This window comes from Prionailurus viverrinus, chromosome A2 (assembly GCF_022837055.1).
Source record: "Prionailurus viverrinus isolate Anna chromosome A2, UM_Priviv_1.0, whole genome shotgun sequence".
Classification (NCBI taxonomy): domain Eukaryota; kingdom Metazoa; phylum Chordata; class Mammalia; order Carnivora; family Felidae; genus Prionailurus; species Prionailurus viverrinus.
Genome location: NC_062562.1, coordinates 78,128,456 through 78,145,211, shown reverse-complemented (window position 1 = coordinate 78,145,211; position 16,756 = coordinate 78,128,456). Strand labels below are relative to the sequence as shown.

The following is a 16,756-nucleotide window of genomic DNA, read 5'->3' as shown; positions in this document are numbered from 1 at the left end:
GAAATAAACCTAGGTCTCACGATTGCTAGTGTTTCTACAATACCAGGATACTTCTCTTTCAGCTTACCAGATATGGACCAAAAGCTTCACAAAGGTTGGTATTTGTGCCCAGACAACAAATCAAGGTATGAAAGTAAATTGTTAGACTAAAATGATTTTTTGCATTTTTTTTCACATTGTATAAGCCCTCTGAGGCTGAACTAAAACATATGAAAAGATGGATTCTAGTGCTTTTCGAAGCCAAGAGATACCCACAGGTCTGCATCAGATAGCTGCCCCACCTAGGAGCAATAACCCAAACCAAGCTTCTCAAACAGTGTGCCCCAAAAGCGTTGGGGAGGCAGGGATTATCTCATCCTTTGAGGAGCCTTTTTGCTTGACCTCAGTGTCAGTCTGTTGGAGCTGCTGTAACAAAGAACTATAGACTGGGTGGCTTATAAACAACCAAAAAGTATTTCTCACTATTCTGAAGGCTAGAAGTCCAAGATCAGTGTAACCCCATGGTCAGGTTCTAGTGAAGGCCCCCTTCCAGGTTGCCATATTCTCACTGTATCCTCACATGGCAGAAACAGGGCAAGAGAGCTCTCTGGGATTCCTTTTACAAAGGCACAAATCCCCAAAGGCCCACCTAATACCACTACATTGGGGGGTAGGATTTCAGTATTTGAATTTGCAGGGGGACACAAACATTCAGCCCATTGCACCCAGTGTGCCATACAAATGTTGTTACTATTGACATGTGCCAAGACATGAAATGAATTTGGAAGGCACATGCCAGTCTTCCCATGTCTTTCCCGTATCTCCGTATTTCCCACGGCTGTTTTCAATAACCCTCTATTTCAGCAAAATGATCTGTTCACTGTCCCCCAAATACTTTCAGGCTTGGGAAATTTCCCTTATGATTCCTCTTACCTTAAATCCTAGGCATCCCTCTGCATGTTGAACGGTTTTTTTTTTTTTAAGTCCCACCCAAAGTGACCTCCTCCATCAAAATATTATATTTTATAATGAACATTACATAATCTGTTTATTGACTATTGACAGATATTACTGTGTTCTTCTTTTTTCATCTGTTCTATCTTACTCCTGTCATGGTCAGAGTGATATAGAAGGTCAACCTGTTTGATTTTTTTTTTTTCCCCAGTCAAAATGCAATGTATGTCTACCATATGTAAAACACGTGCTAGATGCATGGAGATTCACAGAAGGGGAGAAAAAAGAAGAAAAAAGAAACATATCAATAAAGCAGGTGAATGATGAAGCCTACAAGTCTCCTAACCTAAAAAATCTGGGGATGAAAGAGGCCCCAACAAGAGGACTCCTCTGCAAGGAGGAAGTATCCACTGAAAGGGTGATATTGGCCACGACTTCTGTCTTGGAACGCTTATGACATATAGTCAAATTTTAGTGGCTATATTAGGATTTGGGGAAGGGCAGGGTATTTTTAATCTCAAACCACCAATAAAGCCTGAACCATTTGCAAGTTTAGTCATAGAACAGAAAATATTTGCATAATTGGACTTAGCTGAGTAGTTCCTTCAGCAGCAAGGAGACCCAAGAGTCAGCTGGAATAACTAGTGTGTGTATATGGGAAGTGGTTGGGGAGGTGGGTAATCGGGTTGGGATTTGGCCCCCTGGGTGTGACTGAGTCAGGGTGAGGAAGGTATCTGTTGCATGGTCTAGGGAACAAGGCTGGCCAAGCTTGTGGTCAATCTGCGGTCAGCCCACCTACCCCCATAACAGCTTGGCAAACTCCTTTAGCATGGCTCCTTGGTCCCTCATTCAGAATCAACAAAGAGGGCCAGCTCTTAGGCTTCTAAATCTGCCTAAGGGAGATGTACATCAAGGGAGTATTCCTCCCAAGGGAGTATTCCTAAGTAGAAATATACTTTGGAAAGCTGATAAGCTCCCTCCAAATATTTGGGAGGCAGTCTTTGAATTAAATGGTTTTCCTGCTTGATGTCAACTATTATAGGTACTCTTTGACTATGTGTAGAAACTGTTTGCAGAAAGCTAAGACCTCAAGGGGTCTGTGTGAAAGGAGACAGATTGGATCAACAATAATTTATTCTGATGTCAAAGGAACTCGGAGAACCTCTCAATTATATACCTCCAAGAAAGCACCATCCTACTGGCTGTTCCTGGGACTCAGCTGGAGTCCATGAGAACACAGACTAGAAGATGAACTCAAGTATAGAAAACCCTGGGAGAGAGGAGACGGAACACTGGTTCAGGATCTGAGTGGGCTTGGGGGTTCTAGAGGAAATTGAGGTCACCTGAAAATACAGAGCTGCTCTAAAAATGATTTAAGATGATTTTTTCTTTTCTTTTTCTTTTTTGAGTTTTGTTTTTTTTTAATGTTTGTTTATTTTGAGAGGCAGGGAGAGGGGACAGAGGATCTGATGCAGACTCTGTGCTGACTGCAGGGAGCCCAACATGGGCTGAAACTCACGAACCATGAAATAATGAGCTGAGCTGAAGTCAAACACTTAACCTACTAGACCATACAGGTGCCCCTAGTATGGCTTTTCTGTGTATTCTGTACTCCCATGGGACTCAGGAGCCATCTCCTAGTGACTGTCTATCTGATGGGATGACAGTGCTCAACTCCCCAATTTTCCCATGACACCAAAAAACCTTTTATTTTGTCTGCAGCCAATCATGGCTCATAGTAAGTCTCCCTCTACAACACACATGGACACATGCATGCACACGCGCACACACACAACAGTGATATTTTGGACCCTGAATGCTCTGAAAATATACAGAAATGTCTCACCAAGGTAAGGAGGCAAGCTCCCAGACCTTGTCTTTGAAAATATTCAGCTTGTGTAACTCAGGCCCCTGGATCACTAGGTTTCTCTCCCCCATTCCTCAGTTACAGCATATGAACAAGAGTTCATTTGAGTTCCTGCAAAGAAAACTTAATTAAGTGAGCTTTGCAGGACTAATGAGTTTAATTTAACTCTTAAAAATCTGCCTACCAGGCTGTTTCTCTAATATTGTGGCTGTTAGGCCTTTTCTTCTAAGAACTATCTAGAAAGAGTATTTATGTCTCGTGTGTTTATGTCTTGTGAATGTGTATTTTAATTTGTTTCAGTCTCTCCTATTTAAAAAAAATTAGTTCAAAGAATAGAATATATATGTGTGTGTGTGTGTGTGTGTGTGTGTGTGTGTATATATATATGGTAAACATTTTTCACTCCTGTGTTTCACTCTGTGCTAGAACAGGAAATGCATTTCTGACACTTTTAAAATGAGCAATCACACGTATAATCAACTTGGTTAAAACTTCCTTCCTGGTAACTGCAACACTTCCTCTGCATCTGGATACGAAGGGAGACCCAGAAAAGCGGAAGAGTTTAGAGGCACACTGGGTAGATTCGAAATTGTTTTGTTTTCAAAAATTAAACAAATGATCCTTCAGCATCATCACCTCCGCTGCTTTATCAGGTATTACTTCCTTCTATTTTTTTGCCCTTTGTTGGGTCTGACCCGGAATAGTGACACTTCCGTCTGGGGTAGAATATTTTTATCTGGAACAGTTGTCGGTTCTTGAGATGATACTACCACTGAATGCCTCCGTTTCATTGTCTGGCCAGACCTATACGTGTGGATATCCATAAGGTTCCGGCCATAGCTTTGCAGGTGCATCTGTCCTTTTTGTTTGTTTGTTTTTGTTTGGGAGGAAGAGGGAGGGCACAGGAGCTTGTGCCAGCCGGGTTTTACGTTCTCACAAGTGCATGCTTAGCGATTATTGTGCTTAACAGTGTTTCTGATGTCTTCTTATAAGAGGAGAAAGCTTCATAGCCTCAGCCATGAAGGAAAGCAGTGAGTATTTAGCCAGCCTTTTTTTTTCCTCTGTGTCTTGTATCTTGTAAGACTGTTTGGTAGCACTGAGGCAGAAGTTATTGCTATGTATTTGTATTTTGCCTCAATATGGAACTATTTTGTTTCAGTTTGTTGTCAATATAAATACATCTTGTGGTTCTCTTCTTTGGTAGTTATTCTACAATGTAGCAACAGACCAAACAGTGAATTAAAAGCTACAAGAGATAGTCCTCTGGAACAGTTGCTTTCTGTATTTGCTGAAGATAACTTCATAATATTTTAAGAGAGGGACTATTGACTTTATAAGTCAGCTTAAAAGTCAAGATTTGAAACTTGTCTTTCTTATCTTTGAATCAAACTCTCCTTTTTGGTATATATCAAATGGTCCACTATGAAAGAGATAAGTAATTATGAGTCTCACAAACATTAGTCATTTAAGAGAGTAAATGACAATTTTGGAAACAATTTTTGTTTCAGTATTTGATTCTTATGTGGAACATATCTTACAACCTAGGGATACTAGATATTAAAATCAAAACACCTTGTTTGTATTTCAATTTTAATATTTTTAATATTTCAATCATTATTTGAAGTGTTTCCTATTGCATTCTGTCACACTTATACTGAAATGCTTTGTGCGGAGTAGGTACTTACTAAAGACTTGAGGAAAGTGAATTGATGAGAATCAGTTTGTGAATTCTCATTATACAGATGAAAATAGGAGAGCAAAAAGGAAGTTAAGTGATCGATTGGGGTCGAAATAGCAGGTCACTGGAGTCCAGAAATCCACCCTCCCATCTGGTGGCTTCTCCACTATCTAATGCAGGGGCAGATGGAATGAATTGGTACAAAGTTAAAAATATCTGATTGTTCATGCTAGAAGAGTACAGCCTTGGGTGACTCCCCTAAGATACTGCTTTAATGTAATGATGACAGCCAGAATGACTACCCATTTCGTGATTCAAAAATTCAAGTATCTGCAAAAGTTCTTGCTTGCAACTTCACCAATTCTGATGTTTTTGAATATTATCAATGAAATTACTACCTTTCCTAACTAGAAAGAAAAAAAAAAAAAAAAAAAAAGAAAGAAAGAAAAGAAAAAGACAGACAGGAAGTTGACTAGGGAGGAGATACCTGATCCAGACAGTTTGAAAGTCGAGAATGTGAAGCGTGGTTGGGTGAGGTATCTCGGTCCCAGAGAGAAGTGTAAGAATGAACAAAGATGAAACAGGTTGAGGGCGTGTTGTCACAGTGTGGGGTTTCAGCATCTCATGCTGCACCTTGAAAATTAGAACTTGATCATTTAACTGGATGATTTTATTCATCTATCCATTTCAGTATGCTTAAGAACAACGCTTACCACCTTGAGCCATTATAAAGTGTCAGGGACCGTGATGGATGAGTGCTTCACATCTCTCTCTCTCTCTCTCTCTCTCTCTCTCTCTCTCTCTCTCTCCTTAATTAAAGTTTCAAACATAAGGTACCTGATTGATGAACCCCCATGTACCTATCGCCCATGCCGAACAAGCATATTACCTTTTTTAATCCTCACCTCCACCCTCTGAGGTATCACTAAACCCATCTTACAGGTGGGAAACAGGCGCAGAGATTCTCTAACTAGCTCAAGTCACCCTGATACTAAGTGGTGGGACCAGCATTCCTGGGCCCCACTTCCAAAACCCCTGTATCTTCGGGCGCACATCACTGCCTTCCTCTACCTTCTCCTTCTGCCACCTCGTCGAAGAGTGTTAACAGAAAGTGCCTGTCCCGTGACCAAGCCCTCTGTGTCTCCACTCCCAGGTCGCGCAGGGCATGGAGCTGGACAACTATGAACAGCCCGTGGTTCTGAGAGAGGACAACCGCCGCCGGCGCCGGAGGATGAAGCCGCGCAGCACCACGGCCAGCCTGTCCTCCATGGAGCTCATCCCCATCGAGTTCGTGCTGCCCACCAGCCAGCGCAACAGCAAGACCCCCGAGACGGCGCTGCTGCACGTGGCCGGCCACGGCAACGTGGAGCAGATGAAGGCCCAGGTGTGGCTGCGCGCGCTGGAGACTAGTGTGGCGACCGACTTCTACCGCCGGCTCGGCCCGGACCACTTCCTCCTGCTCTACCAGAAGAAGGGCCAGTGGTACGAGATCTACGACAAGTACCAGGTGGTGCAGACCCTGGACTGCCTGCGCTACTGGCAGGTGCTGCACAGGAGCCCGGGCCAGATCCACGTGGTGCAGCGGCGCGCGCCCTCGGACGAGACGCTGGCCTTCCAGCGGCAGCTCACCGCCCTGATCGGCTACGACGTCACCGACGTCAGCAACGTGCACGATAACGAGCTCGAGTTCACGCGCCGCCGCCTGGTCACCCCGCGCATGGTCGAGGTGGCCGGCCGCGACCCTAAGCTCTACGCCATGCACCCGTGGGTGACATCGAAGCCCCTCCCGGAGTATCTGTTGAAGAAGATCACCAACAACTGCATCTTCATCGTCATTCACCGCAGCACCACCAGCCAGACCATCAAGGTCTCGGCCGATGACACCCCAGGCGCCATCCTCCAGAGCTTCTTCACCAAGATGGCCAAGAAGAAGTCTCTGATGGATATCCCCGAAAGCCAGAGCGAACAGGATTTTGTGCTGCGCGTCTGCGGCCGGGATGAGTACCTAGTGGGTGAAACGCCCATCAAAAACTTTCAGTGGGTGAGGCAATGCCTCAAGAATGGAGAAGAGATTCACCTGGTGCTTGACACGCCTCCAGACCCAGCCCTGGACGAGGTGAGGAAAGAAGAGTGGCCACTGGTGGATGACTGCACGGGAGTCACTGGCTACCATGAGCAGCTGACCATCCACGGGAAGGACCACGAGAGTGTGTTCACCGTGTCCCTGTGGGACTGTGACCGGAAGTTCAGGGTCAAAATCAGAGGCATTGATATCCCCGTCCTGCCCCGGAATGCTGACCTCACGGTTTTTGTGGAGGCAAACATCCAGCATGGGCAGCAAGTCCTTTGCCAAAGGAGAACCAGCCCCAAACCCTTCACAGAGGAGGTGCTCTGGAATGTGTGGCTCGAGTTCAGTATCAAAATAAAAGACTTACCCAGAGGGGCTCTACTCAACCTCCAGATCTACTGCAGCAAAGCTCCGGTGCTGGCTGGCAAGACCTCTGCAGAGACTCCCAGTTCCGAGTCTAAAGGCAAAACTCAGCTCCTCTATTACGTGAACCTGCTGCTGATAGACCACCGATTCCTCCTGCGCCACGGGGAGTATGTGCTCCACATGTGGCAGATATCTGGAAAGGGAGAAGACCAAGGGAGCTTCAATGCTGACAAGCTCACGTCTGCGACAAACCCAGACAAGGAGAACTCAATGTCCATCTCCATTCTCCTGGACAATTACTGTCACCCAATAGCCTTGCCTAAGCATCGCCCCACCCCTGACCCCGAAGGGGACCGGGTTCGAGCAGAAATGCCCAACCAGCTTCGGAAGCAACTGGAAGCAATCATAGCCACTGATCCACTTAACCCTCTCACAGCAGAGGACAAAGAATTGCTCTGGCATTTTAGATATGAAAGCCTTAAGCATCCAAAGGCATATCCTAAGCTGTTTAGCTCCGTAAAATGGGGACAGCAAGAAATTGTAGCCAAAACGTACCAATTGTTAGCCAGACGGGAGGTCTGGGATCAAAGTGCTTTGGATGTGGGGTTAACAATGCAACTCCTGGACTGCAACTTTTCAGATGAAAATGTAAGAGCCATTGCAGTGCAGAAACTGGAGAGCTTGGAGGACGATGATGTTCTGCATTACCTCCTACAGCTGGTCCAGGTAGGGATTCTGGTGTTCTCAAGGCAGCACTCTTCTCAAAGAGTTTATTTTCATGTGCACAGGCACCCCATTCAGTTGTCCCCAAATGCCCTTTGCCCATATAGCGTCACAGTCAGTCAATGGAGATCTGATGAAGCCACTTCAAACAGTAGTAAACTGTTCCATTTACTTTTTTTACTGTCTTTGAAGGGTTGCCAACAATCATTTTGAGGACATAGTATTTTGCTTTTTAGGAAAACTGGCCCTATAGGAGTAGCTTCTTCTCATTTACTATATTAGTGACAGATGCGATTAGTGGAATGCTCCCTTGTACCAAGGCTCTGAGGCTGCAAGTGATTTGCATGTGTTTCGTGTATTATCACACTGAACTCTCCAAACAACTATGATGGAGGTCAAATTAACATTTGCATTATATATATATGGAAACTGAGGCTTAGAGAGTCTAAGTAATGTGCTCAAGGTCACATACTTTTAAAAAATCAGACCAGAAATCAAACCCAGGCAGATTGCCTCCAGGCCCTGCTCTTTTCTCTGCCTCCAATTTCCTGCATCAATCCAGGGTGAGGGGGGTACCTGGGTGTATCAGTTGGTTAAGCGTCCGAATTTGGCTCAGGTCATGATCTCGGGGTTCGTGAGTTTAAGCCCTGTGTCCGGCTCTCTGCTGACAGCTCGGAGCCAGGAGCCTGCTTCGGATTCTGTGTCTCCCTCTCTCTCTGTTCCTCCTCTGCTCTCTCACACACACTCTCTGTCTCTCTCTCAAAAATAAATAAACATTAAAAATTAAAGAAAAAAATCTGGGGTCAGGATAGTGTGTCCCAGAGAGAAAAGCTCACCCTCTTTGATCACATTTATCATAATTCATAGAATAACATCTCCTATCTGGGTGGGACCTCAAAAGCCCCTCTCTTCAGACAGGTCTGGTATAGGATTTCCACTCCTGTTCTCACACCTTTCCAAGTAGTCCAGAAGGACGAAGTGATTTGCCTCAGGTTTACCTAGTAAGTTGAAGAAAAAAGGAGGCACAGTTCTGCACACCAGAGCACTTCTGAGACCGTATTGTGCTGTTTAACAAGGAAGAGGAAGTAAAGGAATTGGAACAGAATGCTATTTTAGAGTGCAGACATGTCCCTCCATTAATTCAACAACATGTACTGTGCACTTCTGGATGCTAGAGAGATCAGTGATCACAACAGAGCCTGTCTCTGTCCCCCTATAGCTTGTGATGTCGTGGGGAAGACTGACATTAAATGCATTAAATGCATACACATACAAACAGATATTTCATAACAAATTGTGCAAGTGCTCTGGGGGAGATCTGCAGGGTATTATGACAAAATAGGCAGGGGTCCTGGAGATACTTAATTTAGATTGAGGAAACCAGGGACAGTTCTGAGTAAGTGATGTTTGACCTGATCTCTTTATTTATTTTTTAATTTTTTTAAATGCTTATTTATTTTTGAGTGGGAGACAGACAGAGCATGAGCATGGGAGGGACAGAGACACACACACAGAATCAGAAGCAGGCTCCAGGCTCCGAGCTGTCAGCACAGAGCCTGCTGCGGGGCTCAAACTCACGAACCATGAGGTCATGACCTGAGCCAAAGTCGGATGCTTAACTCACTGGGCCACCTAGGCACCCCTGACCTGAGCTCTTGAGGATTAGCCACTCTTAGTGTTAGACACTAAACTCTGTAATCATTATTTGTAGTTAGAGGAAGGCCCTGGAGTTTTCTGAGCATTTTCAGTATTCTCAACTTCAACTCTGAATTTTTGCCTTCTCATTAAGCAGATACTTGAAACATTACACTTGACCTTTGCCTTCATCTGTTAAATGTATCTAATAGTTTTCTCTGCCCACTAGTTCAGATAGTGACATAAGACAAATGAAAATGAATGAAAATTAATTCACTAATGAATTATTTTTCATTGTCATTTTCACAAGTAAATTTTGCAGAATTGGAAAATGAATCGTGTTCTTCTTGGAAATGTTTTAAATGAAAGAGGTCAATAAGTAATATTAACATTGAATTTGTGGTCATAAATTTGAAAAAGAGTAGTCATTTGTAAAACTATTTGAGACATTTTCAGATATGGCTGAATGACTCATTCCTGATTAAAATGGTCTCCTAGTTGAGATCTGCATTGTGTTTACAGAAGTGAAACACGAATAAGGTTGAAACGACTCACGTTTGAACTGGAAACTTAGAAAAACAATTCTGAAGTCTGTACCAGTGGCCAAATAAACCACATTCTCAGAATTCAGACCTTAACGGCAGCTACAGGCACCTACCGGCCCACAGCCATGAAAAGTATCTTTGAGGAGCGCCTGGGTGGCTCAGTCAGTTGAGCGTCCAACTTTGGCTCAGGTCATGATCTCATAATCGTGGGTTCAAGCCCCACATTGGGCTCTGTGCCGACAGCTCAGAACCTGGAGCCTGCTTCAGATTCTGTGTCTGCCTCTCTCTCTCTGCCCCTCTCCTGCTCACACTCTGTCTCTCTCTCTCTCTCCCCCAAGAATGAATAAACATTAAAAAAAATTTTTTTTAGAAGAAAAGAAAAGCATCTTTGGAAGCATGTCAATATGGATTATTTCCAAACTGGAAAACCAGAGTAAGAACTGGAAATTGTACCAAGAACCACACAGGCCCTAAAAGATAAAGTGGAATGGGAATTTCTCTTGTTCCTTGGGGAAAAAACAAAGGTAGACCATTTCTATCTGTAAAGAAAATACTGAGATATTTCATTTTAAGCCTCTCTTTATGCACACACACGATATCAGCCTATAAATCTACCTACACATCTGTTAACAATTTAAACTATATTTGTTAGTCTTGCCATAAAATTGCGAACCATTGCAGACCTACTGTAAATACTAAGAATGGTATAACAAATGTTCCTATACCCACCATTCTAAATTATTTTTTTATGTTTTATTGGTGATTTTCTTCAGTCATAGAGCTGTCTGCCATGCAGGTCAATACCTCTATAACAGCCAAGTGATACAAAAACTACAAACCCTAGGAAGCACATAAAATCAGAGACTTTTCAGAAAAAAACTCTCTGTATACACCGCCGCATGGCAGAGGGTAGTGATCACTCTGTGTGGGTGGATCCAGGCCTGCTGTTTACTTGGAGTAAGAGCCCATGAGGTAGCGTGGTGACCTGCCAGCGAGATGCGAAACACACACCTTGAGCTGAAGGGAAGCTATAGAATTTTTACGATCTTCACCTCTAACATATTTTTCTTGTTATATGTTGCGTCTCCACTGTGCGTTTTCTTTCCAACAGCCTCTTTTACATTCCTCTTTTAAGGATGTGTTACAGTCATCCCCATATTTCCCCTCTATCCTTCCAGTAAGTCAAGTAAGCCCTTAATGGGAGCCAAAGCCTAACCTTTGACGGTAGCAAAAGAACATAACTGGAGTCAAGAGTTCTGGTTTCTAATCCCAGTCCCTAAGCAAGTGGCTCACTCTGACCCAAAGTGTCCTCAAAAAGAAAGGGTTGAGTGAAGTGACTGGTAAGATTGTCATCAGCCTAGCCAGAAAAGACCCAGTAAGGCAGAGCGCTTTTTCTCCATTTCCTTTTTCCCCTGATTAACCAACACAGAAATGCAGTCCTACAAATGCCCCTGTGTTCTTCCTTTAGGCTGTGAAATTTGAACCCTATCATGACAGCGCCCTCGCCAGATTTCTGCTGAAGCGTGGCTTACGAGTAAGTACTTCCACTTTGAGAATAGTGTGACCTTTTAAAAGTTAGCGAGAACTGACTGATAGAGCATTAGTCACAACTGTTCACCCTTCTTGTTCCCACCTTCAGAACAAAAGAATTGGTCACTTCTTGTTTTGGTTCTTGAGAAGCGAGATAGCACAGTCCAGACACTACCAGCAGAGGTTTGCAGTGATCCTAGAAGCCTACCTGAGGGGCTGTGGCACAGCCATGCTGCATGACTTCACCGACCAAGTGCAAGTGATCGAGATGCTACAGAAGGTCACCCTTGATATTAAATCGCTCTCTGCTGAAAAGTATGATGTCAGTTCCCAAGGTATGGTGCCTCTATTTCCAATGCCATCATCCCTGCGATTCTCCTTCCTTCGGGGAGGCGGGCTGTACCTTCCTAAAGGAAGCCAAGAACACATTTTTCAATCTTCCATCTTTGTGGAGTAAGCAAATTTAAAGTCCTCCTTTTACAAGTTCGTATTTTTTAAAACTATGGATATATGCTAATGATGAATTTATAATAGATGTTGAACTCTTTGAAAAATTTAAAAAGCATGCAGATGTAAGGTGTATATTTAAGAACAGTTGCAGGCCTGAAACTAATATTACACTGTATGCTAACTCACTGAATCTCAATTAAAAACTTGAAACTAAAAAAACAAAAACAAAAACAAAAACAAAACAGAACAGTTGCACGCACACGAAGATTAGTTATTTGCAAATATTTACTTTTTTCCTTCCTTTCAATATATGTGTATAATTTTCAAATTTTCAGTCTTTTAAAGAAATGAATTGGGGTGCCAGGGTGGCTCAGTTGGTTAAGTGTCCAACTTCAGCTCAGGTCATGATCTCACATCACAGTTCGTGAGTTTGAGGCCCATGTCGGGCTCTGTGCCGACAGCTCAGAGCCTGGAGCCTGCTTCAGATTCTGTGTCTCCCTCTCTCTCTGCCCCTCCCCCACTCATACTCTGTCTCACTCTCTCTCAGAAAATAAGTAAACATTAAAAAAATTTTTTAAAAAGAAATGAATTATTGAGAAGCTATTTAAATTTGTGTATATATATTTATATATGTCAGTGTACTTCTATTTTTATATATATTTATATAGAGATCAGCATAATTATACACAGATATATATACCTCCTCTCTGATGTCATTTCCAATATGATCTTATCCCTAATAAATCCTGTCCCTGCCCCTAGGAAAATTAATCACTCTTTCTCTATATTCCCCTAGGCTTGGGTTGATACTATATTAAAATATAGTCATTGACACATCTTTCTGGTCTGGTAAACTGCATGAGCCTTGCAACTAGGGGATATTTTTTATTTATTTTTATATACACAGACCCAGCACTATGGCTCATAATGGACACATATACTAACATAGTCAGCTAGTATTTTGAATATTCTGAATTTCCACTTTTCCCCTTGAATTCTTTTCCAATACACCAATAATGTTCTCTCCAAAAAAATAATCGTGGTCATAATCATCTTACTTTTATTTTCATTGTAAGTAAGAAAGGGAAACACTTGTACCAGCCTCTAGTATGTTATCCAGGAAGAAATTTTTAACCTATATATTTTGTCTTAGAATTTAGAATTCTAAAGAACTCTTGAGTTTGAGGCTATCACACTGTCTCCACATAACCTGACTTCTTCTTTTGAAAAGAATTTATAGAACCCTAACTGAATTGCATTTGATATGGTCTTTGAATGTCTGTTCCCCAAACCAAATGGCAGTTCAAAGTTTCACATCTTGGGAAGAGAACAACAGTATATATTCCTTAGCATTACCTTCAAAATATCCTTCCCTACCTGATTGTCTTGGCCTCCCATATCTTTACTCGCATGCTTCTATCCACTGCTGTAGTATTGTGTACATGGTTGTATTGCTCTCAGTAAACCTGACTTATCTCGCCACGTCTTATGGTTAGTTCCTCAAAGACAGAAACCTACACCCTTTGCTCCCACTCCACACCAGACCAAATGTATAGAATGTTATGAATAGACGTGGCCTCAGGAAATGCTATAGATAATGTCGGTGATTATTTGAACTCATGTAACTTTGTGCACTTCTGACAATTACAGTTATTTCACAACTTAAGCAAAAACTTGAAAACCTGCAGAATTCGAATCTCCCAAAAAGCTTTAGAGTCCCATATGATCCTGGACTGAAGGCCGGAGCACTAGTGGTAGGTATCACCTCGATGTCCCCAAGTGGTCTTTATGTCTTGTAACTGTCTGTGCACGCTTCACAGGGCCTCGTGGGTAAAAGCTAATGTTTCTGTAGAGACAGAGAAGCTGGAAAGTCCCTGGACGGGCTTCTGTCAGGCCTTTCTCTAACCACTAGCTCCTCAAAGCCTCAAAACCAGGCAGTCTCCCATCCATTTTGTTTTAAATCAGCTTTCTTAAGGAATCTTTTACATATAATAAATTTTGTTTGTTTTAAGTGGGCAGTGCAATGAGTTTTGACAAACGTATGCAATCACATAACCACTGCCATTGTAACCAGGATACAGAACACTTCCATAGAGACGTTATAGGGAAGGTTCTTTCATGTTCCCTTGCAGAGGTAGTCCTTTCCTCCTTCCATCCCCTGTCCTGAACAACTGATCTGCTTCTGTCATGTCATTTTCTAGAATTTCATCAAGTGGAATCATACAGTATGTAGTTTTTGTATCTGGATCCTTTTACTTAGCACGGTGCTTTTAAGATCCATCCACATTGCTGTGTGTGCCATCTGTTCCTTTTTATGACTGAGTAGTAGTCCCCTGTGTGGATATACTATGCTTTATTTTCCATTCACCTTTTGAGTAAATATTTAACAGTGAGATAGTTGAGTCATGGTACATGTGTGTTTAATTTTATAAGATACTGCTGAACTGTTTTTCCAAAGCGTGTAACATTGTATATTCCCACCATCAATGTACATGAGTTCCCACTGTTCCACATCTTTGCCAATACTAATTATCACCAATCTTTTTACTTTTAGCCATTCCAATGGTGAAGTGGCATCTCAATGTTGCATTTCTGTAATGATGTTGAGTATCTTCTCATGTGCTTATTTTCCATCTTCTATTGAGAAGTTTCTGTTACATCTTTCATTCATGTTTAATATGGGTTGCCTTCTTGTTTTTGAGTTGTTTATATATTCTAGATACAAATCCTTTATCAGGTATACATTTTACAAATTCCAGTCTGTGGCTTACCTTTTCATTTTCTTAGTAGTATATTTCAGAGAGCAGAAGGGTTTTTAAATTTTTATTAAGTCCAATTCATCACCTTTTGTATAGTTTGCTTTTGTGTATCCTAAGAAACATTTGTGGGGCGCCTAGGTGGCTCAGTCGGTTGGGCATCCAACTTTGCTCAGATGATCTCACAGCTCATGGGTTCAAGCCCCATGTTGGGCTCTGTGCTGACAGCTCAGAGCCTGGAGCCTGCTTCAGATTCTGTGTCTCCCTCTCTCTCTGCCCTTCCCCCACTCAGACTCTGTCTCTCTTTCTCTGTCTCAAAAATAAATAAACATTAAAAAATTTTTTTAAATAAACATTTGCCTAATCCAATAATACTCAACCTGGAGAGACACCCCCAACACACACACACACACGCAGACACAGACACACACACACACACACACACACACACACACACACACACACCAGGGAACATTTGGTAATGTCTAGAGGTATTTTTTACTGTTACAACTGGAAAAATTCTACTGGCATCTGGTGAGTAGAGACCAGGGATGCTGCTAAACATCCTACATTGCACAGGACAGCCCCCCAACAACAATGAATAATCTAGCCCAAAATGTCAACAGTGCCAATGTTGAGAAAGACTGCCTAATTCAATGTGACAAATATTTTTTCCTGGAAGTTTCATAGTTTTCACTCTTATATTTCAGTCTTTGATCCAGCTTGGAGTTAATTTTTGGGTATGATGGAAAGTAAAGATCAGGTGTGGTTTTTTTGGTATTGAATATCCAACTTTCCTGGCACCATCTGTTGAAATACCTCAGCGCTTTTGTCAAATATCAACTGCCCGTATATGTGTGGGTCCATATCTAGATTCTCTAGTTCATTTCATTGATCTAAATATCTATTACCTAGTGCTCGCTTCGGCAGCACATATACTAAATATGTTACCTCATGCTCTTGGTTACACTCAGATAATACACCACTTCATGTGTGCGTAAGAATCTTACAACAGTATACTTCCATTAACTTCTTCCCGACCTTTATGCTATTTTTGTCATGCTTTTACCTCCTACATATGTCATAAACCCAATAATAATTATTATTATTGCCTTAAATAGTTAAAAATAGATTTAGCAGACTTAATAGATTAAACTTACATATGTAAATGTATATATATTATATATATAAATATAAATATATATCTATATAAATATGTCATGTATATATATGTGTGTGTGTGTGTATATATATACATATATATATGTATATATATATATATATATATATATATATATATATATTTACCCACACATTTACCACATTTTGGGACTCTTTATTTCTTTGTAAAGGTTTGTGTTTCCATCTGGCATCATTTTCCTTCAGCCTTAAAAATTTCTTATAGTGCAAGTCTTCTGGCAAGAAATTCTTCCAGCTTTTGTTTGTCTGAAAACCTCTTTATTCCACCTTCGTTTTTGAAAGATGTTTTCCCTGAATATACAATTCTAGGTTGGCTTTTTTTCCTCCCTTTCAGCAGCTTTTTCTTTGGGCTTGCATATTTTCTGTAAGTTTCCTGTCATTCTTACCTCTGATTTCTGTATGTGTCTTTCTTCCCCAGGCTACTTTTAAGATTTTCTTTTTGGTACCATGGTCTTCAGCAATTTGATTAGGATCAGCCTTGGTATAGTTTTCTTTATGTTTCATTTCCTAGGGTATGTTGAGCTTAGATAAACAGCATAGTTGCTCTGTAGTAATGGGCACATGGGAGTACCAGAGCCCTGTAGGAGTGAGGCATGCAGAGGACAGGATCTGTCATTGCCTCTTGAACACCTCCACAGACTCATAGGGTTCCTCGGAATACAGTTTGAGAATCCTTGCTTTTAAGTGTTATAACTTGCTCTCCTATAACATTTGCAGATTTGGTAAGAACGCTTTCTGTATTTTTATCCAAATCATTGAACATCATCTTCCAACTAGGACTTTGTTTTTTGTTTTTTCAATTTAAATCCAAGTTAATTAACATATGTGTAATAATGGTTTCAGGAATAGAATTTAGTGATTCATCACTTACATATAACACCCGTGCTCATCCCAACAAGTGCCCTCCTTAATGCCCATCACCCATTTAGCCCATCCCCCCACCCACCTCCCCTCCAGCAACCCTGTTTATTCTCTGTATTTAAGAGTCTCTTGCGGTTTCCCTCC

The 16,756-nt window shown here is 41.9% G+C and overlaps 1 protein-coding gene across 4 annotated transcripts in view; it reads left to right on the top strand.

Moving 5' to 3' along the window:
• Nucleotides 1–3,325: 3,325 nt before the first annotated feature.
• The window catches only part of PIK3CG (phosphatidylinositol-4,5-bisphosphate 3-kinase catalytic subunit gamma), a 33,166-nt gene continuing 19,735 nt past the window's right edge, over nt 3,326–16,756 (top strand). For 2 of the 4 annotated variants that reach the window (XM_047849018.1, XM_047849021.1), the window contains exons 1-5: nt 3,495–3,648; nt 5,632–7,638; nt 11,284–11,349; nt 11,455–11,680; nt 13,446–13,549. In XM_047849018.1, coding sequence (XP_047704974.1) covers nt 3,577–3,648; nt 5,632–7,638; nt 11,284–11,349; nt 11,455–11,680; nt 13,446–13,549 — 2,475 coding nt within the window. In that variant the 5' untranslated portion in view covers nt 3,495–3,576. Of the gene's footprint in view, nt 3,454–3,494; nt 3,649–3,693; nt 3,832–5,631; nt 7,639–11,283; nt 11,350–11,454; nt 11,681–13,445; nt 13,550–16,756 lie in introns of those variants that run through there. The other 2 variants (XM_047849020.1, XM_047849019.1) reach the window with 2 other exon arrangements.